Source organism: Phyllostomus hastatus, unplaced genomic scaffold (genome assembly GCF_019186645.2).
Source record: "Phyllostomus hastatus isolate PE091 unplaced genomic scaffold, TTU_PhHast_1.1 phas_scaffold_93, whole genome shotgun sequence".
NCBI lineage: Eukaryota > Metazoa > Chordata > Mammalia > Chiroptera > Phyllostomidae > Phyllostomus > Phyllostomus hastatus.
The window spans coordinates 37,876,425-37,904,337 of record NW_025334042.1 but is presented as its reverse complement, the minus strand read 5'-3'; the positions used below and the strand labels follow the sequence as shown (position 1 = coordinate 37,904,337).

The 27,913-nt window shown below is 35.6% G+C and overlaps 1 protein-coding gene across 6 annotated transcripts in view; it reads right to left on the bottom strand.

Moving 5' to 3' along the window:
- SOX5 (SRY-box transcription factor 5) overlaps window positions 1-27,913 on the bottom strand; it is a 930,694-nt gene that overhangs the window by 31,838 nt on the left and 870,943 nt on the right. For all 6 annotated transcript variants that reach the window (XM_045829753.1, XM_045829752.1, XM_045829754.1 and 3 more), the window contains 2 exons: window positions 14,231-14,408; window positions 2,793-2,938 (listed from right to left, as the gene is read on the bottom strand). In XM_045829753.1, the coding sequence (XP_045685709.1) occupies window positions 2,793-2,938; window positions 14,231-14,408 (324 nt within the window). The remainder of the gene's footprint in view (window positions 1-2,792; window positions 2,939-14,230; window positions 14,409-27,913) is intronic.

Genomic DNA, 27,913 nt, shown 5'->3' with positions numbered 1-27,913 from the left:
GGTACTATTAAAAAGATAGGTACTAGAGAAATACACAATATATTTAGTGATGCCACTTTATGTGGAAGAACAAGTTTCCACCTTTGTCAACTCAGGTATATAACTGATCTGATATGCTAAGTCATATGGGGTCCTTATTCAATTCCCATAGATAGACCTACAAACATAAATATGTCATGATTAATGGTCAAAATAATTTGATCTCAACTATAAACACTATAAAGGCAGAGGACGTTTTTCTTATTCATTGCGGCATTTCAAGTACATAGCATTATCCCTAATACATGATAGGTGTTAATGTTGAATACTTACTGATTGAAAAATATAAATTTGACATCATCTCATTCCCATGAGTTGTACAGACATATATTAATCATTGATGTTGTAGAAGTGATACCCAAGTTAGTTCAACAAGAAAAGGCAACCACAACAATACCCATTTCTAAGAGAGCCTCAATGATCATAATTTCATTGTCAGGTGTGAAGAGTAACATAAGGGGTGAACTAGTTTGGATCCTGCTGAAAATGTCTACATACACATTATGAGAGTTTGCCATGTTATTATACTAATGGAACTGCTCACCTTCATATTTAAAGATTTTCACTTGAAAACTCATAAAAGTACAAGAGTTTAATTGAAGATGTTAACACAACTGCATCAAAAATGCATGGTTAAGACATCTTAATTGGCCAGCAAATTTTGGCAGGTATTATTTCAAAAATAGTCTTTTAAAAATGTTATTATAATTCTACAAAAGAGGAAAACTGAAAGCAGCAGCTTTCAACAGAGGCAACTCTAGCTCCTGCACCTCAAATAGGAGGTGCCAATCAGAGAAATAAAATAAAGTATAATGGTGGAAGTGGAACAAGAAGTGGAAATGAGGTCCCCTAACAATGGACAACTATGGAATGAAGTCAATGCAGATGGTTCCACTCCTGTTACTTAATCAAAAGGCTGAGCAGAGTCGCTGGAGCTAGGATAAAGTCATGTGTTAGAACAACAGCTGATCTGTATTAGAGAAGATTAACTCGCAGTGCTATGGTGGAGGGCCCGGGATTATTTTATGCACTTCCATTGCTTTACAAGCCATCGGCACAATTATTGCCCTCCGATGTGAATGACTGATCTGTAACCAGAGCTAAACTGCATGCTGCTTAGGGGCCTAGGAGCTTCATGAAGATGAATTTCCATACCATCAAAGTGCTTTTAATGGGCTCCCTGATCCAACCACAAGGCCTGTTTTGCAAGTATATAGAACTTAGCATGAAGGCTTCCTGTCCAAAAGGATTTGGTCGGTTGTCACTTGACAATTCCCAGCCAGCACAGGGGAGGAGAGGGGGGAGATAGGTAGAGTTGTCTCTGCTTTGGAGGATTAAAAAAAAAAGAAAGAAAGGTACAGATGCTTGCTGAATGCAACCAACTGCTGTATCCACAGCTGAATTCAATGCGCTTAACAAATAACGGCAATTTAGCTATGCTTGCGAGGAATAGCTTGAGTCACTTTGCATTAGCATCTGGCTGAGTGTTAAACTCATTTCTACACCGGGAGCAGGAAAAAAGGAATTTCTGTTCAAGCATCCTTTCAAGAATGTTTAAATATTTGAATATAAATTCCTTTATGCTTGCTATCATTTCTTCTCATAGCTGTCACTTTGCTTTCCCCCTTCCCTTCTGGTGCTGAGCTAGAAAAATTTTGTGCCCTTCTTGCTGCACTGATGTGTTCATATGTCGTGAGACTGCAAGGGATGATATACTGACCTGTGTTTTGCTCTCCCCTTTAGAAACAGAACAGAATTAAACTTTTTGACCCATATTTGGATCAGAAAAAAAAGTATGGTTGTGATAAGAGCATGCATACACTTCTTCACTATGCAGACTGCCAGCTTCTTAGAGATTATAAAGCCAGGGTGACCAGAAAGCTATCCAAAGTACCAAACTGCTCCTTCTCTACAATGCCATTTGACTCATGTTTCCTGTGATGATTAACTATCAAGTTATTGCTCAGAAGTTGGTCATTTTCCCCTTTTACCTATTGTAGCTATGTCACTAGAGGGTTATTTATGTAAAAGAAATTCAATAACTTTGAATTGAAGTTTAAGATTTCAATTCAAAGCAGATAAAACATTACCAAAAGAAGTACATCACTATAAGCTTTCTATAATTTATATTTTTCTGAATAAAATGCAATCTAGTTTAGGTAAGAGTTGAAACTTATTACACATCAGATAAATTCAGAAGTTTCACTGGTCTTAGGTGGAATAATAATGTCCAAGTTTAGAAAAATCAGTTTGTTTTATAATAAAGTTAAATTTTCCAATTGTGCAATCACCTAAAACTTGACAGTGCTTTACATTAGAAACATATGACAAGCTCAGGATCCTAGATACTTAGATTATGAGCATGGGTATCATCCAAGCTTATGCTGGTTAAAGAAGATTCAGCATTTCCAAATCCAGCTCATCCCCAAATACAAGTTAAGCATCTCTATAAAGCAAAACTTTCACTCAGACTCATATCACAAATGCCATTTCATTTTAATACAAATGGATAGCAGAAAAGGAGATATTAATTGTCAATGAAGTTTGAAGACAGATACAAGATAATTATAACCCTGCCTATATATCGCTGGTTTTGATTAGAATGGACATGCAGACTTCTGAATGACAGAAGAAAAAAGTGAGGAGAACCATTATTTTGAGATGATGAGAAGATTGAAAAGACAAAAAAAAAAGAAGAAAAGTATTCAGGTAATTGAAGTATTTTGGGAAAGTCAGTTAGTTTATGAACTAACCTTTTCTGTCCGGCAGTTATTGAGACCTAGACTATTCACAACAGCCACCTTCCCATCAAGCACCTGTTGTTCCCGCCGAAGTTGCTCCTTCATCTGCCGAGCTTCTTGGATTGCCTTGGTGACAGCATCATGGTCATTTAAGTAACCTGAAGATGTGACAGAACAAAGGATATATTTTGTGCGAATGCACGGATAAGTTAACCTTTAACCATAACAATCACTTCTTTTGGGTGTAATGGCTAGTGCCTGGCATATAATAATGCTCAGCAGAATTTATCTAAATGAATGAATGAATAAGTAATTGATGATTGATTCACATAGTTATGTATGAAATGGTGCCAAACATATGTAATAAAAATATAATATTTAAGTGAAATATAGTTGTCTTCACACATTTGGAAAGAAGTTTAAAATACTATTTTTAAATAAACTCTTTTTAGGCCCTGGCTGGCATAGCTCAGTGGATTGAGTGCGGGCTGTGAACCAAAGTGTTTCAGGTTCGATTCCCAGTCAGGGTACGTGCCTGGGTTGTAGGCCATGACCCCCAGCAATCGCACATTGATGTTTCTTTCTCTCTCTCTCTCTCTCCCTCCCTTCCCCCTCTAAAAGTAAATAAATAAAATCTAAAAAAAAAACTTCTTTTTAGTTACGTGAATATTTTGTAGTACAAAACTAAAACCTACCTTTGATTTTTTCATGTAAGGATTATTTGACTTTTACCATAGAATACCGATATTGATAATTATCAGTACAATTACTGACACTCTCATAGCATTAAAAAGGTCAATTTAAAGTTTATGTATAGCATGTTTAGGTTGTTATTTACAGAAAGAATAAATCAATTTAACTGACAAAGAAGAGCATTTTGCCTCTGAATCCATTTATGGGGAAATAAACCCCAGGTGGCAGTGGTTTACTATGGATACATCCTTGTGATAGTTAAGAGGCTACATTTCAAGCTCAGACTGTAACCAAGCACCTGTAATTGTTTGATTTTAAAAAATTTTGGCTACTGGTAAGTATAGTCACTCAATTCACACTCTTAAAAAGATGGTCAAATGACCAGCCTGTATCTGCTTTACAATCCAGAGTTAGCATAAAAAAGCCAAAATATATGTTTTTAAAAATAACAGGTATAAGAAGCAAAACTAATTTAAATTTAACCTTAACACTGGCCCTTTATTTACTTGATGTACATTATTATGATAACTTGCAAGATCTTAAGGTAGAATACTAATGAGAAAAGATTGTTTTGCAAATATTGAAAGGAAAGCTAATATCTCATATTCTGCTCTCCTTATTTCTTAACTAGGGCATAAAATGGCGTAAACTGAATCTATAATATGAAATTGCCCAGAAAAGGGACTTGTTTGTGACATGAGGCTAAATCTAACCAGATCCATTGGTGAATTGTGACAGATGGAGGGACTGTGAGACAGAAGGCAGGCACTAATCACACATAAAATGACCGGCTTGCCTCAACATGTTCCATGGATTCCAGCAAACTTTACACCCTAATCCATTTTTAGAACAAAAAACATCTGGGCCATAAATCCTCTAATCTGCCAAAACACACTATTAAATCCCATGATTTGTTGAAAAACACTAAGATTAAAGAAAGGAAATATAAAATGGCTAACTGCCGTGTTAGGAAAGTGTTATTAATACTATTTCTTTGTCTCAATTATGAATGTTCTGGTACTAAAGAGCCTTGTCTAATCATGTCAGATTACACATCCTCGTTGTATAGCTAGGCTCCTCTATCTGATCTGCTGATTGCCAAAAAACATAGGGTACTTTCTCACTGCTTAAACATTTCTGTTGAAGAGGCTGATGGGAGATTAGTGCAGCACTGCCGCTCCCCCACCCCCTCTTTACTGTGCACAGACCAGACCTCGCCCTCCGGTCTTCAGGCAGAATGAGAAGTTCCAGGGTAGTCAGTAGAAGAGGGAGCCAGGAGCTACTCTACAGGGTGGGTCAAAACTAGGCTTACAGTTGTGAGGGCATGAAACAGAGTCTATTCTTGCATTATTATTTATTAACTATTGTATTATTTTCCATATGAACAACTTTCTAGACCCAAGTCAGACCTTTAGGGTTAAGATTTACTATAAAAGGTGGTTGTTGTTAGCATCAACATCATATTACCCTGGCTTGAACAACCTTCTTCATATATTATTCTTGAGCTATTCTGTTCATAAATGCTACCACTCTAGAAAGAAATACAGCTCTTATATGGCAGTGATGGTCTTGGTGTACGTTCAGTTAGTAACATGCTAAGAGGAACGGCTTGCTTTTCCTACCCTCTAACTCCTGTTTGTGTACAACCTGACATTGTGCACTTCCGTAGTCTGTTTAGCTTTTCCAGAACACAGATATATGTGAAATGGTTTGACACATGGCATTGAATAAAATGTAAAATTCTTTATGCTTTTTAGGTGCTGCCAAGATAATATTGTGTAGAGAAAATCATTAACACAGATGCAAAAGAGATGCAAATTGTTGTGGGGGTAAATGACTGGCAGATGTATCGTGTCTTCTGTAACGGCTTCTTCTGAGTTGAGGTGTGTGCTCGCATGCAGGTGGAAATAGGTGTTCATTTTAAAGTAAACATTCTTTCTTTTAGAGACTCTTGAGTATTAGTTAACATGCTATATGAAATACTTACATTGGTACCTCTCACATTAAATCGTAAAAGCCATTTCTACACTACAGAATTAACACTCCAGGGATTGTCTGGTGGTTGTTTACAGTCTGTTCTTATTGCAGTCATCAAGTTCCCAAACCTGTGACTCCCTCTCTTGGCAAATGGTTTGGCCTCTGATTTTGGACCTTCCTGCTCCCCCCTCCCATTCTCAACCCAGGCTAGCGTCAGATTTATCTCCATCTATGCCTCTTTCTGCTTCTGTGAAAACAGTGCCTCTAACTTCATTCAAGGTGACTCATGTACACTCGTGTCCCAGACTCCTATACCCTGTCATGGGTGTTCTGTTTCACGTTTGTCATCTATATGCCCTTCTCGCCCATCTCCACCATCTCAACTTGTAATTACGGAAGGTTCTCCTCCTAAAACAAGGAAATTAAGTCTCTCCCTCAACTTTGTGTTGCTCTCTTGTTCTATCTGTCTATTTACCTTACAAGCCAAAGCTTCTCAAAGATTCATACTCTCCCACTCCTTCCTCACCCTCCCATTCCTAATGCAATCTTGTATCTGCTTCCTGTGTCCTTTTCATTGCCAAATAAAAGAGGCATTTTCCATCCTTGCAGAATGATAGCACTGAGCAACTCCTCACTGAAACTCCTTCCTTCCTTGTTTCTCATCATAGCCCTGGATCCCCTCTCCTCTCTGACTCCTCCATCTTCATATCCTTTCCTGGGATCCTTTTTGCATCTGCTCTTTAGATTTTGCTGCAGGGTTTCAATCCTTAGGAGAAGTGTATGTTTCAGAGTTGGACAAGCCTGAACTAAAATCCCAGCTTTTTCACTTACTAGCTATAAAACTGTGCGTGCTGTTTTACTTTTCTAAGTCTCAATAGACTCATTAGTTACATGGGGATAACACTCACCAGACAACACAAATGTTGTGAGGATTAAATGAGTTAAGATAGGTTTTTGTGGTACAATAGTTATTTCATAACCATTGGTTTATCTGCCAAATAGCATGAGTAAAACAGGTAAAATTTGGGTTTGATGGGTCTGGGTTTCTAATTCTTGGAAAGTGCGATATTTGACAAATTGTAACAATCTCACTGAGTTTCCACTACCCTCACCTGTAAAATAAATGTAAGGTCTGGAAGAATTAAACAAAATAACACATGTGAAGGTATATATAAGACTTGGTACCTGAAGAGACAATAGAAAATGCTGGTTTCTTTCTTTTCTTTCTTTTTTCATTTCCCATCTATGCTTACTCTCTGCAGTCTTCATACATGGTTTGAACCACTATGATAAAGTCTGTGAGGAGATATCATTACTTGTTGGTGGAGAGGTTCAGTTAAATGGAAGTCCCCCATTAGAATCCAAAAAGACCCAAAATGATCACTTGCCATATTTTACTCTTCCATCCTTGTATATTGAGGCAGTAATTGCATCTAAAGGCAGGATCGGAAGGCAGGTATGTGTTTAGGAGAGGTTTAGTGAGCCTCTATCTCAGGAGGGAAATGAGAGGGCAAAGGCCAACATGGCTCCATTTGACATCTCAGAGGAGATTTGGGAAATGCAAGTTGGGAATCATAAACATAGTTGTGAGGTTCTATAACCTCATAAAATTTACCATGAATTAATGTTTTGTGTCTTCAGTGTGTTTTCTTAACCATTACCAACAAAATTCTCAAAATTAAAAAAGGCCCCTGTTATATATTTTCAGGGGCAGAAAAAATATACAAATTGCAAAGTCCAATCTAAGAGATGATAAAATATAAAAAGAAAAAGAGAGTAATGGCTGCTCCACAATGAAACAAGCTGTTGAAAGGTGCAAAGAAAAACAGGAAACTACTTGCAGTCGGGTAAGTTGTGTTTCTCACAAACATATGTCTGTGTCTTATCCTCACCCCCCATGTCTGTGTCTGTGTCTGTGAATGTGACCTGATTTGGAAATGGAGTCCTTGAAGATGTAATTAAATTAAGGATCTTGAAATGAGATCACCTGTATTTAGGGTGAGGCTGAGAGCCTATGACAGGTGTCTTTGTAAGAGAAAGGAGAGAAAGATTTGACATTCAGAGACATGAGGAAGAAGGTCACGTGATTATGGAGACAGAGATTGGAGTTATGCATCTAAAAACCAAGCCACACTAAGGAAAGTCAGCAGCCACCAGGACCTAAGCAAGAGGCATGGAAGAGATTCCCCCTCAGAAACTCCAGAAGGAACTAATCCTTACTGACACCTTGACTTGGGATTTCTAGTTTCTAGTAGTGACAGAATAAGTTTGTTTTAAGCCACCCAGTTTATGATTTGTTGCATCAGCTGTAGACCCATTATGTCACAATTGCTCTTAAACATAATACTAAGAATCAAGGGGTGATTCCTAGCACTGGAAAATATCTTGTTTGCCTCCAATCCTTCCTGATTCCCAGATGCATATTATATCTGTCTCCTAAGCTTCTCTACTTGAATGTCTAGTGAGTGCCTGCAATGTCTACAACAGAGTTTATCATCTTCCCACTGCCTCAGTCTCTTCCTTCTACATCCATGGATATGACTTTCAGGTTACCCATGCAGTCACTTGGGAGTCATCTGAGATACCTTTTTTTAAGCAGACATACAAAAGGCAACCAAGACCCTACAGCTCTGTCTCCTCCTCAGATCTCAAATGTGCTTCCTTTCCATACCCATGTTACCTGCTTTGCTAAAGCCACCTCACATCTCTCTTGGGCTAATGCCTTAACTGCCTAACTAGTTTCCCTATCTTCAGGCTTGGGCTCCTTGAACCCACCTCCCACTCTGCTTCCAAATACAACTTTCCTAAGTATTTCAAAATAAGGGATTTGGATCATGTCACTTCACCTGATTAAAAACCCATCTCTTGGTACCCTAATGCTTTAAAGGAGCATTTCATAAGAAAATGATCCAATATTCTGTGAATATTCTGTGGAGAAGAATGATTCCATGTTCAAATAAATGTGGGAACTACTAATTAAAGTGAAAAAAGTTTCTTCATTGCACAAATTCTGAAAATCTTGCATATGTGAATGTGCATTATGAATCTTCAGAAGCAACAAAAATATGCAGCCTCTCCAAAACCTACTGGAACAAGAAACACTTTAATGCTGCCCCTAAAACGTCGTTCCAGGATAAATTCCAGGCACTCTAAAATGGCCTAAAAGTCTCTTGATGAAGTCAACTCTGCTTATCTTTCCTGTGCCACTTCTTGCTGAAGCTGCACAGGACTATTTCTGGTCCCAAGGACAGGTCTTCCTCCTCCCGCCCCACCTCTGTCTCCCAAGATTTTCTTTTACTGAAATATTCTCTTTTCCCGGTGTGTCAGGGAATTTATTCAAATGTCACCTCTCCTGTAAGGACTTCACTGACATACCCCAGACATGCTCCTGGGCAACATCAGTGCTTCCCATTTATATGCTTCTTCAAAACCTATGCTTCTTCTGTCATGTTATCCTTCATTTTTCTAAACTTGTCTTTCAAGCCAGTCTTTGAGCTAACTTCTTGAGGGAATTTTTTTCTCTTTTGGTCTTTTATTCCTTTGGCCCATGGCAGACTGTTGAAGGAATATATGGATATTTCTAAATTAAAAGTATTCAGTTTTATAATTCCAAGTTCATTGATTTTCCATGTCATCATATCTGTGGAAGCCTGTACCATATGTCATAGACTTATTAAAATTTATGGACTTAACAGATGCTATCAGGGTAATACAAACTCTTGTTTACTACATATTTATTTTACATAAGACTTTTAAGCACAAGCAAAAGTAAGGGCACAGGTGTTTCAAATTATTTTCAACAAATATTAATTTTTTCCTATTTTTGAGGTCACACCATCATCAAATGTTTGGCATCCTGGTATTTGTTCGTCTATGAAACCTCACATGAATTAATTAAATAATAAATGTGAAAGCAAACTGTAAATTGTAAGGTGCTTTGTAAACATTAATTGCCAGATGTTGAATGATACCCCTAATGTCCTGATAATCCAATGGCTTTCTATGTAACCATTACAATATTCTTGTTCAATGACACACTCATAGAAGGTTTGCTCATTAAAAATGTAAATGTATTCAAGGTAATATTCTCCTTCATGTCATCATATTTTAAATTAGGAAATTGTAGAAATAAAGTACCAAATTAATATACCTGAATATATTTCCCTTCCTTTTATTTAATCTGTCTGTATATACTACATATGCTCAGATAAAATTTTACTTATCATATGTCAATGCTCCTGAGGAGTGAAGGACAAGAATAGTATGTTCCAGTGTCTTCCAAAGACATGATAGAACAGACTGTAGGCATCCAAAGCCACAGTCCAACACTTTCACATTTATCCTCCAGACTTAGCAAAATGTATGGCATAGAGATGATGTTTAACACCCATTTATTGAATGAATAAATGAATGAAAGGTTAAGTAAATGACCGACAAAAGCATGTAATACAGACAGACTACCAATAGGCAATAACTACAAAGGTGGAAGAAGGTATAAGGAGGATAAATGGCAATGGGAAATACAATAAAAATGAACTATTAAAATTATTTTATTTTATTCTTTAAAGATTTTATTTATTTTGAGAGAAAGAGGAAGAGAGAAAGAGAGGGAGAGAAACATAGATGTGTGAGAGATACATCAATTGATTGCCTCTCACGTAACCCCAACTGGTGACCTGGCCTGAAACCCCGGCATGTGACCTGACTGGGAATCAAACCAGCAGCCTTTCAGTTCTCTGAATAGTGCTCAATCCACTGAGCCATACCAGCCAGGGCTAAAAATAAGTTTAATAAACACATTCCAACCCAGAGACTCTGACTGTAAGGCCTCCATCTTCATTGCTTGGGAGTTTGGGCAAGTTACTTGGTCTTTATGTACATTTTTTCCTTGAAATTAAACAGAGGTGATAAACATGGAGTCCCAGAGCTATCTACACTGTGAGACACTTAGAATACCTGGTCAGCACTTAGCCACGGGAGGTCTCTGTTCCTCATCTGTAAAATAACATGTTTTGATTCCATAATATGGATATTTTCTCTGTCTAGTTAAGGGTCTAAATTTTTAAGGTTTGAGGTAGAGAAAAATAGATTAAAAATGCAATGAAAAAAGTTAAAAATGTTCTATATATGTGCAACATAAATGAAAAAGTCCAATGAGGGAAATATAACATCTGGCCCAGATATTCTAAAATTATCCATCATTCTTCTGAACAATTCAGAGCTTTTATGGGATCCCTTTCTTTGGAGCTCCCTATCATTTGCCCACCATATCAAAGGCATTCTTATGTAATATAATGTAATACTGGTCACCAACCTCAAAAACTCACTGTCCATATTTATAGCTGATAGGTATGCAACAAAGCCCTGCATCATTAACAATATCTTAAGTTATCTTTTGGTTCACAGTTTTCCATGCTTTATTAATGGCATAACACATTAATTCTTCTTTCAGGAGTGACCTTTACAGCACCATTAATGCTCACAGCTTTTATCCAACTACATTATTACTCATTACAATTTCAGCTTTCAACATCTGCATTTATTGAAAAGAGAAAAGTAAATTATAGTGGCTTCAACTCCTTGGAAAATCTGAGGGATGTTGTGTATGTGGTGAAGGGATGTTTCAGGGAACAAAATAAGAGAAGTTTTCAGGAGTGGAGAAAGCCAGATGATAAATACCATTAAATACATTCTTGCCTTTCAAAAATGTTTTGTCATGCTTAATGCTTGGAATGCTAAAGTACAAAATCTTCATATGATAAAAATGCAAATGCAAATGCATTAGTTAGTCCATTAGTTTAATATTCTAGTTCTGATGGCATTACACAAGTAGCTCATATACCAACACTGTCATATTTATGAGCCTTCGTGTCTGCTATGGAAAGAAATCATTCTTGCCAAATAAAATATTTTTTTATTTTACCTACTTAGGACATGAAAGCAAGTCTTATCTTGGTGTCCATTTTGGATGTGGAGCCGAGTACCTGAGAGTGCACCCATGACAGAATGGTGCATAATAGTAAGAAACCTACGTATACCCCAAACCTTTTTCAAACTTCTCGGATCTTAAGTTTTCACTGTTTCTCTTCTCACTGCTGCGGCACTGCCCCAGACTGACTTCCTTTTGGCAAATAACCTGGAATTCTACTTTGCAAAGATAGAAGCAATTGAAATAGACCTGTTCAACTTTCTCTCTATCCATCCCATAATTTCTCTATAACTTTACCTTTCTTTTCTTCATTTCCTTTAGTCTCAGAAAATATAATGGGCTTTTCTTCTTTCCAAGGTTAATTCTCTTTCATCATCTCTTCTCCTTGCTGTATCACATGATTTTTCTAAAATCTGTCACTACTCAGCCTTCTCAAAATCACTTCTCAACACCAATGTTTAGAGACTGGTCTACATATCAACTGTACTTTCACTCCCTATATTCTTCAAATCTTTGTAATTGGAATTCTGCTAAAAACTTGTACTGAAACCTCTGTCTGAGTCTGCCTATCCATGAGCTCCAACCAAATCCTAATGCTTTTCTTCTTCATCATCTTTAACTTTTCTGCAAGTGTGATACTATTAATAACCCCTCCTTCTTGGACTATTTTTTTTTTTAGTCTAGCATGACACCGTCCTATCTACATTCTAAGACATTTGCTTTTTATCAGTTTTTCCCCTAAAATATGTGATGGTTTTAGAATACATCCAAAGATATTTTGATATTCCTCTCTTTAGACAGGAAGCCTAATTTCCCTTCTTTTGAGTTGGGCTGGACTTTTTGATTCTCTTATAATAAATAAAAAGAATAGAGTAGAACCGTGTGTGACTTTGGAGACCAGGTCATTAAAGGCACCGTGGGTTACTCTTTGCTCTCTCTCTCCATCACTCATTCTGGGGAAGAGTGAGTCACCATGCAGGAGCGGCAATATGGGAAGACCCATGCGGCAGAGAACTGAGCTTTCCAGCTAACGGTCATGAGAGTAAGTCTTTTTGGAAAATTATCAGCTATCCCCAGTGAGGTCTGCAGCCCTGGCTAACATCTTGGTTGCAACCATAAGATAAACCCTGAACCAAAACCACCTAGCTAATCTGTTCCCAGATCCCTGACATTTAGGAACTATGATATAATAAATGTTGGTCGTTTTGTTCTGTTGAGTTTTGAGTTGATTAGTCAGGCAGCAGGAGATACCTAAAACAGTGGGCAATACCTATGATTCTTTAGCCTACTTTTCTTCTTATAATACACGTGCTTTTCTTTTTTGTGTGAAATTACTTGCTTTGATGACTTCAACAAGCTCAATAAGAAATAATTTCCATGTCAAAAATTATAGCAATCCTTTTGAATATCAGGCTTGTATTTACAATTTCTTCATGAACAACTTCACATTAGTGGCTCCTTGTGCTTGAAATTCATCATTTATTACAGTTTTATATTATGTCTTCTTCCAAACCTGCTTCCATCCTGGTCTCCTCTTTCACAGTTAAGGCACTATCCTTATTTTATAAATTCAAAATCTTAGCCTCTGTCTCCAACTTGAACCTCACCAGGTACATTCTATTGTAGATAAGTTATGCCGATTCTTCTTTAACAATATATCTGCCATCGATTCTCTTCCTTGCTTATCATTGGTTATTTTTATTTCATGCCATTTACTCTTCTCCTACAATAAAACAATGATTTCCCTGTTTCCAATCTATCTCTGCTGCCAAGACTCTTCTTAAAGTTCTGATCAGACTGCTGTCTGGAGAAAAAGTCAACACTGCTTTAGGGTGGCATTCACTCAGATTCCATCTGCCCCTGTCAGTTTTAGCTCTGATCACTTTCCACTGCTCACTCACTCTATATCTAGCCAGATCAGTATATTTCTCAAAAATATACTATTTTACTTTTTTTTCACAATCTAAAATGTCTAGGAATATATTTTTTCTTCAAGGCTCCATTTGAATTAAATTATCCCCAGCCTAGCCTCCCTTGATCCTTCCCCAAATAGAATTCAACACTCTCCTTTCTAGGACCAAAGGATTGTACATGTGCTCTGGAATATAATGGGCAATGGCTGACTTGTACAATAAGATGACTTTTCCCCCAACTAAACCCTGAGCTACTTGAGGGTTGGTCTGTGAGCTTCCTCATAGCTATCTGCAGATAATAAACATATCAATAAATGTGAGTTTAAGTAAGTATTTACAGTCTAATTTATGTGTTACTAAAATATAAATTATTGAAAAATTTTAAAAGCTTATAGAAGCATTTTCTAATGCTTGGATACTCCACTGAAATGAAAATTATGGAAAAATAAAGCTACTCACTTTTCTAATACTTGGATATATCAAGATAAGTTTCAAACAGTATGGACTTAAACAAACTTCATATCCTGATGATTGGCTGCTGATATCGGCAGAAGGTATTTCATTACTATGTACACTTTGTACACATCACAAAAAAGAGAAATGAATTTCAGGGATGGAAAATGCAAGTTGCTTGACAAAAACATTCGGGAGCCACTGCTCTCTGTGATGAGTCATTAAGCTTCTTCCATACAAGCTAAAGAGCATCAGGTATGTCAATACACATAAGCAGTTCAACTGGGTTTTCAGGGGGACATAACTTGAGGTTCAGTTATAAATTTCAATTGCATGTTTAAAACAGACCTATGAGGTTCATCAAATTGGAACTCTTGTATGGAACTGAAGCCATGCATAGGGTATGCGTGATTTGCCATTAAAAGATGATTCCATTCAATTGCCATAAACAGAAAATCAGCAAGAACAAAAGAAATAGAACTTACCTATTGTGCTAACTCTGGCTGAAGGACTAGCTAATGCTGCTGGGACAGAGGCTTTGAGGGGGCCTGCCCCACTGTTTATTCTCAGAGCTGGCATATGGGGAGAGGTGGGTGATGTGGGTGATTTGCCATCAGAGGTCTTGGGTTTGGCTGATAGGTTCAGTGGCTGGGCCACTTCATCCTGCAATGATCATCAGAACATGAGCTGTGATAAGGAAAAGCTGATTTAAAATGTCTAGAAAAACAAAGGTACGGCGCCTGTCACTTCCCAACAAATGACTACTAATCAGTGATCTTAACATTCAATCCAAACAGTACAAGTGTTTGGTTAGCTGTCAAAAACGTCACTTTCAACTACGTATTATGAAATACCTTTTTATAAGATAAGGTATATGTGCACTCGACTATCCAGAAAGCGTGTAAGTGATATCACCTGTAAGAAATATTCTGAAAGAGCTATTATTTGTACTTTTCATTTTTACTGAGAGACAATGCATAGTTCATATAAAAGTATGGTGCAGATAGGTTTTTGCCAGCCTCCAAAGAACAGGGGTTGAGTCCCACACATCTTTGTACCCTGGTGCTTAGGCAGAGTGCCTGAAGCATCTGCGATGGAGGTGTTGAATGGTGCATGCCTCTGATCAGAACTGCTCTCCAAATTAAATACAAAAAAAGAGAAACCTTTCTAACTGTCTTATAAATAACCCCCTTTCTTAATTTTCACAGAATTACTTTTGGTTTTAACTTAAAATTGAAAATAAATATAATTAACATTATACAAACATATACTATTTATATATGTGCAACACTGTTCTAAACACTTAACATTACATTTTTAAAATCCAAATTTGCTTTATAGATTTTGTTTATGGTGTTCTACATAATAGTATAAAGATTTGTATGTAGTCAATTCAGCAGGTATGGAGGTTTTCAATTGTTCTATGCTTGAATAGATCAGGTTTCACTGTTTAGATTTTATTATATATATGTATATATATATTAGCCCTTATGGATACAATTATCACTGAAATTTTAATCACAATGTATAATAATCAGATATTAACATTACATCACTTTTCTTTCATTACAAATAAAAAGTTATTATTTTTTGTTCTCTAAAATTGAAATATATCATTTATTTTTAGTGTTTACATTATATTCAATTTTATGTAGGTATTATTGTAGAATAAAAATGTATTTTCCACTTAGTTACTATTTAATCTTCATGAATTAAGTATATCAAATACCTACCAGTAGTAGCAGGATGACCTTTTGAAAGTAGAACAATTTAGAATCAAATGGTATGATTTGGTGACATGGGGACATGTTAGTAAACATGTTAATTAATGTGCACAAAATTTGATGTATATATTTTCATAAACATTGAAACAAGGCACTTTATTAAAATGTTAAAATGGTATACTATAACATCGATTTCAAATTTGTATTTTTAAAAGTGGTTTAATGTTACTAGATTTTATAGTTAGCTGTACTTATGAGACCCATGGACAGGTTAGGGAAACAGACTAACACTTTTTTCAATTCTCTTTTCTCTTTCATAGAAAAGAACAGTTACTTGAATACCCAAGAGATAATAAAACGGCACTCTGTAATTATGTTAGATGTACAATAAATTAATGACCATTATTCCAAATTTATATGGATTCATAGAACCTTGGAAGAAAGTGAAGTAAGATAATTCCATGACTGGGTAAAATCACTCCTACATTCCTCAATTTGAACAGTTAGTTGAGCTGATCAGCCATAATCTGTACATAAGATGCTAAATTTAGCAGAAATCCAGAGATATTGTTTCCCTTTTTCTACTCTACTCCAGTATGAATCATTACTTCTCAAAATGTGGTCCTTGAACTAGTATCACCAGCACTACCAGGACCTTTTAGAGAGGCAAATTTTCTCTCCTAGAAATTTCAGAGGTGGGTTCCAGCAGTTTGTGTTTTAACGAGCATTCCCAGGTGATGCACACCAGCATTTGAGAGACACTGCTTTATATAATATACAGGGAGATTATTAAATATATATATTTACTGGCTTCAAAACACTTAAAAAACTTCCTCAATATAAGGAGGTAACATTAAAACTATGTAATATTTTTCAACCTTTAAAATTTTATCAGAACATACCATATACACTAATAATAATAAATATGAACATGCATTTACATAATAAACAAAATGCTACTGAGACTGAGTGAGCCATTAAGGATTAGAATCATATTTTCTCCCTGTTACTCAACCAGGTAGGAGCTTCATTGTTTACTATAAGGCTATAAATATTCGAGGCACTTTTCCCCCATCAAATGTTGCACCTGCTTGCTGTTTGCTACCTTCCGTGTTAAACCACTGGCTTTTGTCATGACAGCCTGCAAACTTCCTTTGACAGCATCACAACTCTTGCAAAAGTTTTGAGGGGATGCTTGAAGAAATTAAAGGTGGCTGTTTCACCTGACTGTGCAGAAAAAAGAGAGGAGGTTATAATATTCACAGATTCGCAGCAGAGATTTCTGAGCACAAGGAAATAGTGTGTGTGTGTGTGTGTGTGTGTGTGTGTGTGGAGAGAAGGGACGGTGGTGTCAATGAAGATGATGCAGATGTGGTGCTGATGGGGTGAAATGCCACCGGCTGTGTTTTAAGCACTAAGAACTATTGCACAAGCATACTAAAAACTGACTACTCAAGGCAGTTATCAGAGCAAGAGAGCCACTGGAACTCTTAATATTCTCCTCCTTTCAAGGCAGCACAGATGTCTGAGAGCCAAAAAGTGCAAAGCCCCAAGGACATAATAGAGGTTGACAGTTCCAAAGTTGATAGAAATGTCATTTATGATTGCCCTTTCATTGGCTTTCATTGTGTGACCTGGCTAATGGTATATTAATAAGAACCCTCATGCTTGATCCTCATACTGGTAACTATAAAAACAATTTTGACCCATTGCATGATATTATTTCACAATTTGATTCTTTTAATAATTTATTACAGAGCTACTATACCAAATTTTATTATTCATGAAGAATACAAAATCACAGTAGTTTCCCTATTTTATTAATTGTTTTTACTTGACTAGATAAAGATTTAGAAATCCAAACTATAAAATGAAAGTGGACTATTCATTTATGACATGCATCCTTGTTATTATGAATATGCAAAATAAACACCAAATGAAAGGCTTTTTCTACTTTATTATTTGCAATATCTCATTTGGGAGAAATTTGAAAGCTTAGCAGGATTACCTTTATTTTTACATATAAAACATACCTTTAAAAATTAAGGTAAATAATTTAGATATAGACAAATATAAGAAATTTTTAAGGTCACGAAAGCATTGTAAAAGAGTATTTCTATCAAGTACACCATCAAGCAGTGAGGAAAGCAATTTCCTTTAAATGCTTGTTCAATTGTTAAATTATGTTGTCAGTTCAAACTTTTGAAGATAGCACATATCATATGTATTTCATTTCTATAAAAAATGATAGTTAAAAAGAATCCTATGTGCCTGTTAAATAGTTCTAAACTTGTATATGATAAATACAAAACAAGCATGTAAGCTAAAGCAAATGTATAAGTTAAGGTAAACAAGTTTTAACTAATAGAAGACTAATATTTCCACTGGTAGAATTACAAATATTTCAAGTCATTGATTTAATTTCCAATACTATGAAATAATTAATAACTAGAGAGGAAACTATGGTTCAGAAAGATCTTTAAAATCTTTTTTTTCATTTCTGTAAGTCTTTATTTTTAAAGATTTTATTTATTTATTTTTAGAGAGAGGGGAAGGGAGGGAGAAAGAGGGGAAGTGAAACATCAATGTGTGGTTGTCTCTTGCACACCCTCTGCTGGGGACATGGCCTGCCTCTCAGGCATGTGCCCTGACTGGGCATCGAACTGGCAATGCCTTGGTTCGCAGGCCATGCGCAATCCATTGAGCCACACCAGCCAGGGCTCCAGAAAGTTCTAATGAACCCAGGTTTTTGACTTCAACATACAATATTGTTCATTCACATGACAAATTTAAACTTAAACATAAAAATTGATAATGAATATACTTTCTGAAATTCAGGCTTAACTATATTACCACAAAATGGTCAATCACATAAAATAATAAAATGAAGTAATACACATATTTGTTATTTTATACATTGGTTTAAAAGCTGAGGCACAAATCATTCACTTATTTATATTTGTTTATGCTTCTCTCTTCCCTACACTGTATAGCATCAAAATTTTCTTTCCTTAATATTAAAGAGTTAACTTAGACTATTTTTTGAGAAAAAATATCAAGGGTTTGTATACAATATGCCAGAAATAAAACAATCCATACCATAATGTATAAGAGAATACTGTTTTATACATCTAAATTCAAGCTTTAGGAAACTATTCATGTTATACTTTCTCCTAATAAAGTATTTTCTAATCTTAGTTGTCTGGGACAGAATGCAAAGCAAAGTACAACACAAGCAGCCATAATAGTTCAGGCATGTTTCATTTACTTACAGCTAGTCTAACTTGCCTGGAAGTAAACATTTCACTTATTATCAGGTTGTGGTCACAATACTAAAATTATCATGGAGGTCCTAATGAAATTGTATCCCAGCCAATGAAACCCCATCCATATAAATAATAAATCAGGTATGGAAATAATTTGACACAAATATATAGCCTTAGATACACTGGAGAAATATCATTTGTCATCACGAATGCAGGATTATTCCATGTAAACTTAGCAAACACTGTAACATTTAAAGTTAAAATATATTTCATTTAGAAAAACATTTAATTTAGATGACTTTCAAATAATAAGTTTATTCTAGAGAAAAACATGTTACTTTAACAAACAAAGACCAAATACATTTTGATATTTGATTACTTATAGAAATCAATGATAATTTAGAAAAGAAAAATCATTCTCCAGAACCCTGGAGGGTTATTTCTTTCTTTCTACTCCTTAGCCTTCATTCATTTCTTTGCTAAGAAATTTTAATAGAGAACTAGAAAATAAAGATATCACTGTCCTAAAGAAGTCTGTTTTTCCTCCCTTCCCTCCCTCCCTCTCTCCCTCCCTGCGTCCTTGTTCTTCACAACATGGAAATATACCCACATGCAGACCTCAGATGACAAGATGGACCACTAAATTTGTGTACATGATTGTACTCTCCAGAAAAAAATCTTATTTATTCATTCTTTTTATCTAATTGATGATTTGGTTTATGCCACATCACAATTGTCTCAAAATTCAACTTCCTTAAATATTTACCTAAAGTAGTTATTGTAAAATCAAACATTTATGTGGTAGTTAACAAATTTATAGCACTCTAATGGTAATGGACAAGACCGTATAAATTTATTCAATCATTCATCCATCCATTCATTATTTATTGAATAAGATTTCAACTATTTATCAATGGCTGTTATATGTCAGGCATTAGAAAAACACAAATGACCTGACATACAGGCACGTGGCGGCTCTGAGGTTTTTGCTTTGTGTGTTCAGTAATAAAGGAGCAAAGAAATGCATTTTTTTTCTATTTGAGATCTAGGTGTACATGTTATGTGGAATTGCATCTTATTAAACTGAATTCTTTAAGGATAGTTTGTCTATGCATTCAATATATTATTTTATTTAAAAATATGCTTTACTCCTTTAATAGCTGTACAATGATTGAATTTTATAGATATATATTTATATATAAATTAAAAAACATATATATATAAATTGAAATATATATATATATAAATTTCAGGGTACTTTCTCTGCACAATTTGAAAACTGCAATTGTTCTTCTATTCATCATAAACACTCATGTGAAGTAAGCAGCAATGCTGGCATATGGACACAAGTAAAAGCATTCATGAAACATGTTGCAAAATTAATCACCCTGTCGCTATTATCCTCTCTGATGAAATAATTGTATTAAATTAAGTAGGGAAGTTATATGACAGGCTGCACTGCCTCATGTGCACTAATGCCACCTCGTTCTTCCCTAGCTTGTGGTCACATTCTTCTTCTTCTGCTATCCTTATTGTTCACTGTGGGAGCCCTCGTTCACGTTCCCCACCCAAATAAGACATGCCTTTCTATAATTCAGCAGAGGTTTACTAAAGAGAAAAACAAAACACAACAGACATGTAATGAGGATCTTCAAAAAGTTTGCCATATCTCTCCCTGATCTTTCCTTCGAGTAGAACTTAGATGAGAAAAGGTTTACATTTAAGTGCAAGAGTCAATTAAATAAATATAATATAAAAAACTTTATAACTTTAAAGTTATAATATAACTTTAACAATTTTATTCCTTTTTTAACCTCTCAAAAATTAGACATCCTGCTCATGTGGTCTCCCCAAGTCCATACTTAATTACTAGGTTTATCTTACAGAGCACAGAGTCCTGAAGCCTCTTTCATAAACACGTGCTTGCTTTTGGACTTGGAGACTGCAAGATGCCTTACTAACCATGCAGACAGAGCTCCAAGAATTCTTTAGCAGGTATGCTTTTGCTGTGTTAATGCTATCATTAGATTTGACTGCCACTTAAATGCAAGACTCCAGTTAATTAGACCAGGGTAATATGTTCTAGCTTCTCCTTTGGCTTCCTCATTTTGCCATTTTATACTTTTGCTTAATGTGCACCTACTTCTTTTAAAAGTAGATGCTAGTAGTGTAATTGGGGGATATTTGCTTCTATGTAGTAATTTATCATTGCATTTACATTTAAACTGTTGGCCCTTTTAATTTAAAACAATTCAAATAGTATTCATAATTTAATTTGTTGTGTAAAATTCCCCCCTGTGCCTTCTCCATTAATATTTTATAATAAAGTATTTCCTTGTTTTCTGACTTTGTTGATTTAATGCCTCAAAACTATAAATTGTATTTACAAACACATACATAGTTATTTAAAAACAAATACGGCAAAGAATAAAAAGCCTGGCTTCTGGAATATCATATATTTCACATTCATTTTTTAATTTAAAAATTGCTTTGAAATACCTAAACCAAGTACCGTCATTCTCTCTAAAGACAAAGTACTGCTGTGATAGCCAGCCTCTGAGATGGGCCACAGTAATTTTTGCCTCCGGGTATTAATGTCCTGTGTGTTCTTCCATAATGAACAGGGCTGATCTATAACACCCATAGGATACTGCAGAAATGAAAGTTTGACTCCTGGTGCTAGGTCATAAAAGACTAAAGCTTCCACCTTTCTCTTTTTTGGATCACTTGGTTCTGGAACAAGGTTTCTCAACATTTTAGATAAATAATTCTTTGTTGTGAGTGATTGTCCTATGTGTTGTAGGAAGTTTTATAATATCTCTGGCATCTACCACTGGATGCTTGTTAGTATTCCGACCCAAGTTTCAGAAACTCAGTGTATTTCCAGGCATTTTCAAATGTTTCCTGGGGGACAAAATCACCCCAGGAAGAAGCTAGCTGTCATGTCAGGAGGACACTCAAACAGCCTATTGGAATGTCTACCTGGAAGGAACTGAGGCCTTCTGCCAACAACTCATGCTAACTTGTTAGGCCTGTGAGAACATGAGTGAGTCACTTTGGAAGGGGATGTATCAGCATCACTCAAGCTTTCAAATGATTGCATGGATCAGTAAGAGTTGATGTTAATACTGCAGTCCTCACCTTATCCAAGGTTTTGCTTTCCTCCTTGTCAGTTAACTGTAATCATCCACAGCCCAAAAATATTAAATGGAAAATTCCAGAATTAAACAATTCGGAAGTTGTAAGTTACATGCTATTCTGAGCAGTACCATGAACTCTTTCTTGCATTGACCTACTCTTCCTGCCAGGGACATGAATCATCCCTTTGTCCAGCATCTCCACACTGTATATGCTACTCACCCATCAGTCACTTAGTACCCATCTGGTTTATCAGATCAGCTGTCACAGTATCACAGTGCTTATGTTCAAGTAACCCTTGTTTTACTTAATAATGGCCCCAAACACAAAAGCAGTGGTGCTGGAAATTTGAGTACATCCAAGAGAAGCTGTTAGTGTATTTATGTTTAGGGAGAAACATAGTACGTATAGGGTTGGTACTGCCTGAATTTGGGGCACCCACTGGGAGGGGCTCTTGGAACATAGCACTTGCAGATAAGGGGGGACTATCGTAATCATACCAGTTCTTCTTATTTATTCATAAATGCAAATCTCCAAAAGCTTTTAAAAATGCTCTAGAAAAATTAAAACATTGGTCACTACATGTAAAAGAATACAATGTTTTCTTGGCACCACCTAATCAGTCCTTAACTTCATAATTAAGAAGCATTTGTCATTGTTACTTCCCTATTAGTTCCACTAAAATATATGAAAAAATGAAGAACTACAAAATTATCAAATGACAGAATGGGTTTACAAATAAAGACAGCAGGAGCTCTCAGAGCAATACAGCTTAACAAAATAGAAACCACCCTGTCCACACTGTACCGCCACCTCGCTGTCGGGGATGGCACCTCTGCCGGTTCAGGGATGCACAAAATGAGCACACCCTTCTACTTGCATCCACAAAAGGAATTCCTATCAAAAGGACAGAGGGACAATATAAAAACCACCAATACACACGAGTAGAGACTCCCTGTCCCACTGGAGTGCCCTAAAGGATAGATAAATACCACAAGGAGGCCTATTTGGAGGGAGGGTAATACTCCTGAAAACTTTAGATGAAAGAATGAATTGATCTTGAAACAAACAAAATTAAATACTTTCAAAGACCTCAGAAGACTAAAAATGTTCCCTTGCAAAAAGATATCTATGAGGTGTTTCTATTTTTGAATTGAAATTTTTTGAGATCATGCAGAACATTTGCCCTGGCTTAAAAAGACAGACCATCTTTAGAGAACCTAGTTAACCTAGAAGAAAGGGGTAGAAGAAATAGAAGGTACAGTCATATATAAGTCATTTAATGCTAACTCTAAATATTAATAGAAGACCTCATTTCCAATGTCCACATCCATGCATACACAGGTTCTAATAGGTACAAATCTCTAGCAGAACAACTGTGAATAACTATTTAATGATTAATGACAATTACAACAGTTAGCTAGTGCATTGGTGTATATTTGGGAGACTTGAGGAAGGGCCGAATTGCCTAAGGCATTGAACCTTGGGGAAGAAGGGACGTGTGTATGTGTGTACATGTGTGTGTAATGGGTTTGAAGGTGAACTGGACACAAAGCAAGATGGTCAGGGAAGACTCAGGTAGCACTCTGTCATTACCAGCTGTGACAATCATATCAGTGCATTTCGTTTTACTGCATCAGCTCTTTTCCTGAACTGATGAAAAATAATCAGGTTTTAAGTAGTTTAAGATTCCTCTTTAAAGGAGTCTTTGCAGATGTTCTCGAGTACTCTCACCCCTTATTTACAGTGCGATTCTCCTGAGGGCTGCATTACTGTAGTAATTGTTTGTATCACTCATATATGCCTTAAATAAAATAATAAACATTAACTACTGAGTTTTAATTATACGGAGAGTTAAGATAAATCATAAATCAATGACTAACTCCTGATAAATTCCAAGATTTTCTACTATCTTTCGTAGGTGTTTTACGAATTCTTTACATCTACATACAACACAAATGACACTTTGACTAGTGAATAACAAAACAGAAGTGCACGCATGTCCATAATGTATCCCTCCGCATTTAAATCTCTTCAAATGAATTCTTCTCACTGCTTGAATTTTATAGCTCTTTCCAGTCTTCAGAGCTTTGCTCTCTTTTCTCTTCTTGCTTTCCTCTTAGAGTTGAAGGTTTGACATCTCTGGGACTCACTGCTTTCTACGTGGAGATGTCAGTTAACAGAGCCATTGTCAGAACTTCTTAGTGACAGGTTTCCTATTAATTTAACTTGAAACTTGACTAGTCAGTACAAGCAAACTACAACTCCTTTCACTCCATTCATTGCAGACAGAGCAAAAGGGGCAGTCACTGAAGATAAAGGGTAAAAAGTCCAAAGATAAGTAAAAATAAAATTAAATGAAAAACTCCGTCCTCTTCCTCCCACTTGCTTTCGCCTAGACTGATTCTCACCCTTCAGATTAAGAGCAGTATTAGCGATGTTCATTTCTGAATATAGAATGAGCAGAGTTGTTCCATATGCCCACTTTTCTCATGTGGTATTTTTATTCTTTAATTTCTTACAAAAGCATCTTTGAGGCATTATTTCCAACACTGGTAGTAATGAGAGGGAAGGAATTCATTTTCTGATTGGTAAAGTAGTATAGAGACACTAAATCATAGTACAGTTTAAAGCTATGAAATTCCTAGAAAATTATATTTCAATATCATTGTGATTAATCTAAAAGAATGTCACAAAGGAAGTTCTTTTGAAAAAAACTGTATTTCATTTAATCTGGATTATTTAGACTGAATTCTTTGTCACAAATGTGACTGGCTCACTAGACTACAACTGGGATTTAGATTTTAGATCTTAGATGTTTAAATGCAATTTTCAGGACTATTCATATGGTTATAATTTCCTTATTCTGTGGATCCTCATACCACCTTTTTCTAGAGTCTAAAAACACAAAAGGTACACAGGCATGAGCTCTAGGAACATTGAGCTCTATGAAATTTGCTATTTGGGATCAGATCATTTCATTTTCCTTCTTCAAGATAGTTATCAAAAATGATTATTTTCTGCGCTGGCTTGTGTGGCTCAGTGGACTGAGTGTTGGCTTGTGAACCAAAGGGTTGCTGGTTCAATTCCTAGTCAGGGCACATGTCTGAGTTGCGGGCCAGGTCCTCCATAAGGGCACATGAAAGGCAACCACACATTGATGTTTCTCTCCCTCTCTTTCTTTCTCCCTTCCCCTCTCTAAAAAATAAATAAATAAAATCTTTTTTAAAAGCAATTATTTTCCAATGATTTTTGACAAAAAGTGTTTTTCTCCTTTTCTCATAATTAACCTATTAGAGCATGAATTAAGACAAAAAGGTATGGTATATGCTTAATTGCATACAGGAATTATGCAATTTTTACCTGGGAACTGCTCCCTACTCAAAGAGAAATTCTAATTTTTAATGCAATTTTCTCATTAAGAGGGTTAGCTTCCAAACAAGAAATAAATGCTTATAGCCCTGTTCACTCTTAGTTACATACATATTTAGGGGGAGTGTCAGTTAAATATTAGAAGATATATAAAAGTACATTTAATAAGTTTAGTAACCTAAAAACTAATACATTTTTAAATTAATTTATATATTTTTTATATCTGCTCATTTATAATGCTGATTTTCTAATACTATTCACTTTACTCCCTGAAATCTAAATTGTATTTTACAAGTTACAAAGCTTCCTGATATATTTTCTCTTATTTTGGTTTCAGAGCAAGAGTGTAAGATATAATCAATTCCACTTCACAGATAAGGAAGCTGAGATTACAGATACTCTGATTTGCCAATAGTCAAAATTATAGTAAGCCTGGGACTTTTCAGCTCAAGTCACTTGGGTGTATATGCTTGGGCAACTTTTCAGAGCTGCCTCTCTATCATCTAAATGCCAGCAGGGAAAAGTATTGTTAAGCAATAATTTCTTTGAAAAATCACACTAACCACTGTAATCTTGTAATTTCTTCTGAATTCTAAAGAAATTTTTATCTTCCATTATGATAGAGACTATACAGAGTTCAATTTGGGTAACATTAATCTGAACCCTTGCAAAAGGTTTATAATTGCCCAATCATGAAAGATTTTAACGAAGTAGCTACAAGCACATTCCAAATGCATTTATATGTCTGAAGTATGTATCAAAAGAGTAAATATTTCAAGTAAGTGCCATAGATATCATCAACACTACATTTTGAATGGACTTATTTTATTTCAACATGAAACACATGCCAATTTATATATATCCAGGTGCTGTCTGGTCATTTCAAGAGGAACTAATATTGCAAGAAATGAAGGAGGGAATGGAAAAGACCTTTAGCCCACGTAGTGGCTTGACCAAAGGCTATGAATCCATCCCAGGTTCATTTCAAATGAGTTGTGTCAAAGGTTACCCACAGGCCATTTTATAGTGATTTATAGCTGATGTCTGCAAATCTCCTTTTATTTTAATGATAACCTCAATAGAGTCATTAAGGCATTCTTTGTCTTCACTGCAGTGACTGGGAGGGAACTGATGATGTCTTTAAAGAAGTCAAAGGGGCGATGACTATTTATAGAGAATGTCAGTTCAGACCAGTTCTTATATCAGACCCTGGAGACAAAATACTTTTTTCTCAACATATTGAGGATGCTTAGCTTGATTATATATTCTGCCTACCATTGTTATAATACTAAATGCAAAGTATAGGCCAAAGAAATTCAATAAAGATGAAAAGGCTTAGTATTGAGCATCAGGTAAGACCCTGATTTTAATTGTAATCTCAAATTTATATTAAAGCTCTCATAGAATAATGATTCTTAAGTGTCTGTATTGAGTTAAGGATGTCATGAAGCATGAGGAATTGAAAGATTGACTTATCAGTTATTCATTCAAGAAACAGTCAATTAAAATAATTAATGTGTAGTGAAACTCAGCTGTAATGCCTCATAACTAATTTTTCCCAGCCCATAAAATTAAGGGAATAACACATTTCACAGTCTGGCATAAAAGATTTTATATAGGAACTGTAATGGTATTACCACATAGGAGTTTTGATCATATTTTTTAGATGCAACTAAGAAGAAAGAATGAGTACATTTGCCTTAGACTTGACCTTAGCTTGAATGTTGCTTTAGGTCATTAGATTGCCAAATAAAATGAATCTACATTCTTGATTCTTGCATTAATAAATGTAATATATGTATATTTATATGTGATATATAATATAAACAAATATGTGACTGTGTATACATAAGATAATTTCTCTGCCATATATGAGCTAGATTGTTCATTATAAATGAGAAGCAGTGAAACATAATCTTATACAAATAAGAGGGGAAATCATAATTTTCCTCCTCAAACTTTATTTGAACTGCCAATGAAACAATATAACAAAACTATCCAATATTAGTATAAGCCTGTGCCTTTCATTTCAGCATCCACTTAATTCTTCAGCATATGTCTGGGAGGCCATTCACTTGAACATGAATTCATACTAAACAAACTCAGAAAACTAATGTACCAACCAGAATGCCACTTAATTAACTTATACCTGACTAGAATACTGCTGATAGTTTTTTTTTAAGGTAAACTTTTTCTAATTTCAAGATTACTGAAAAAGCAAATTTCGCCATCAGAATCAGGGCCAAAAGAAGTAACTAATGAGTGCTTAATTCAGATCGTAGTAAGAACTGAGAAAGGTAAGCACACAGTTTACCTGAGATACTATCTCTCCAATGACCAGAATGCCCACATTTCCTATATCCAGTGAATCTCACCTAGACTGACAGGATAAACAAGGGCAAGCCTCACTTTGTTTACATCATCTTACTGTGTATGTGGCCTTTGTACGCAGGACAACAGCACTGACTGCTTCATTACTCACAGGTAAATTTTGTGCAGCTCAAGCTGCCTTGCAGTCGCCCTCCAGTGATCCAAGCCATTGACCTTTGATGCTTCCACCTAGGGGGTCCCCAAATCAATCATATGTTTGAACCTGATATCTTGCTTGGTTTACTTCCACAGATGATTTGCTGATTTCTTTGTTTGTTTATTCTTGTAACGGAACTAC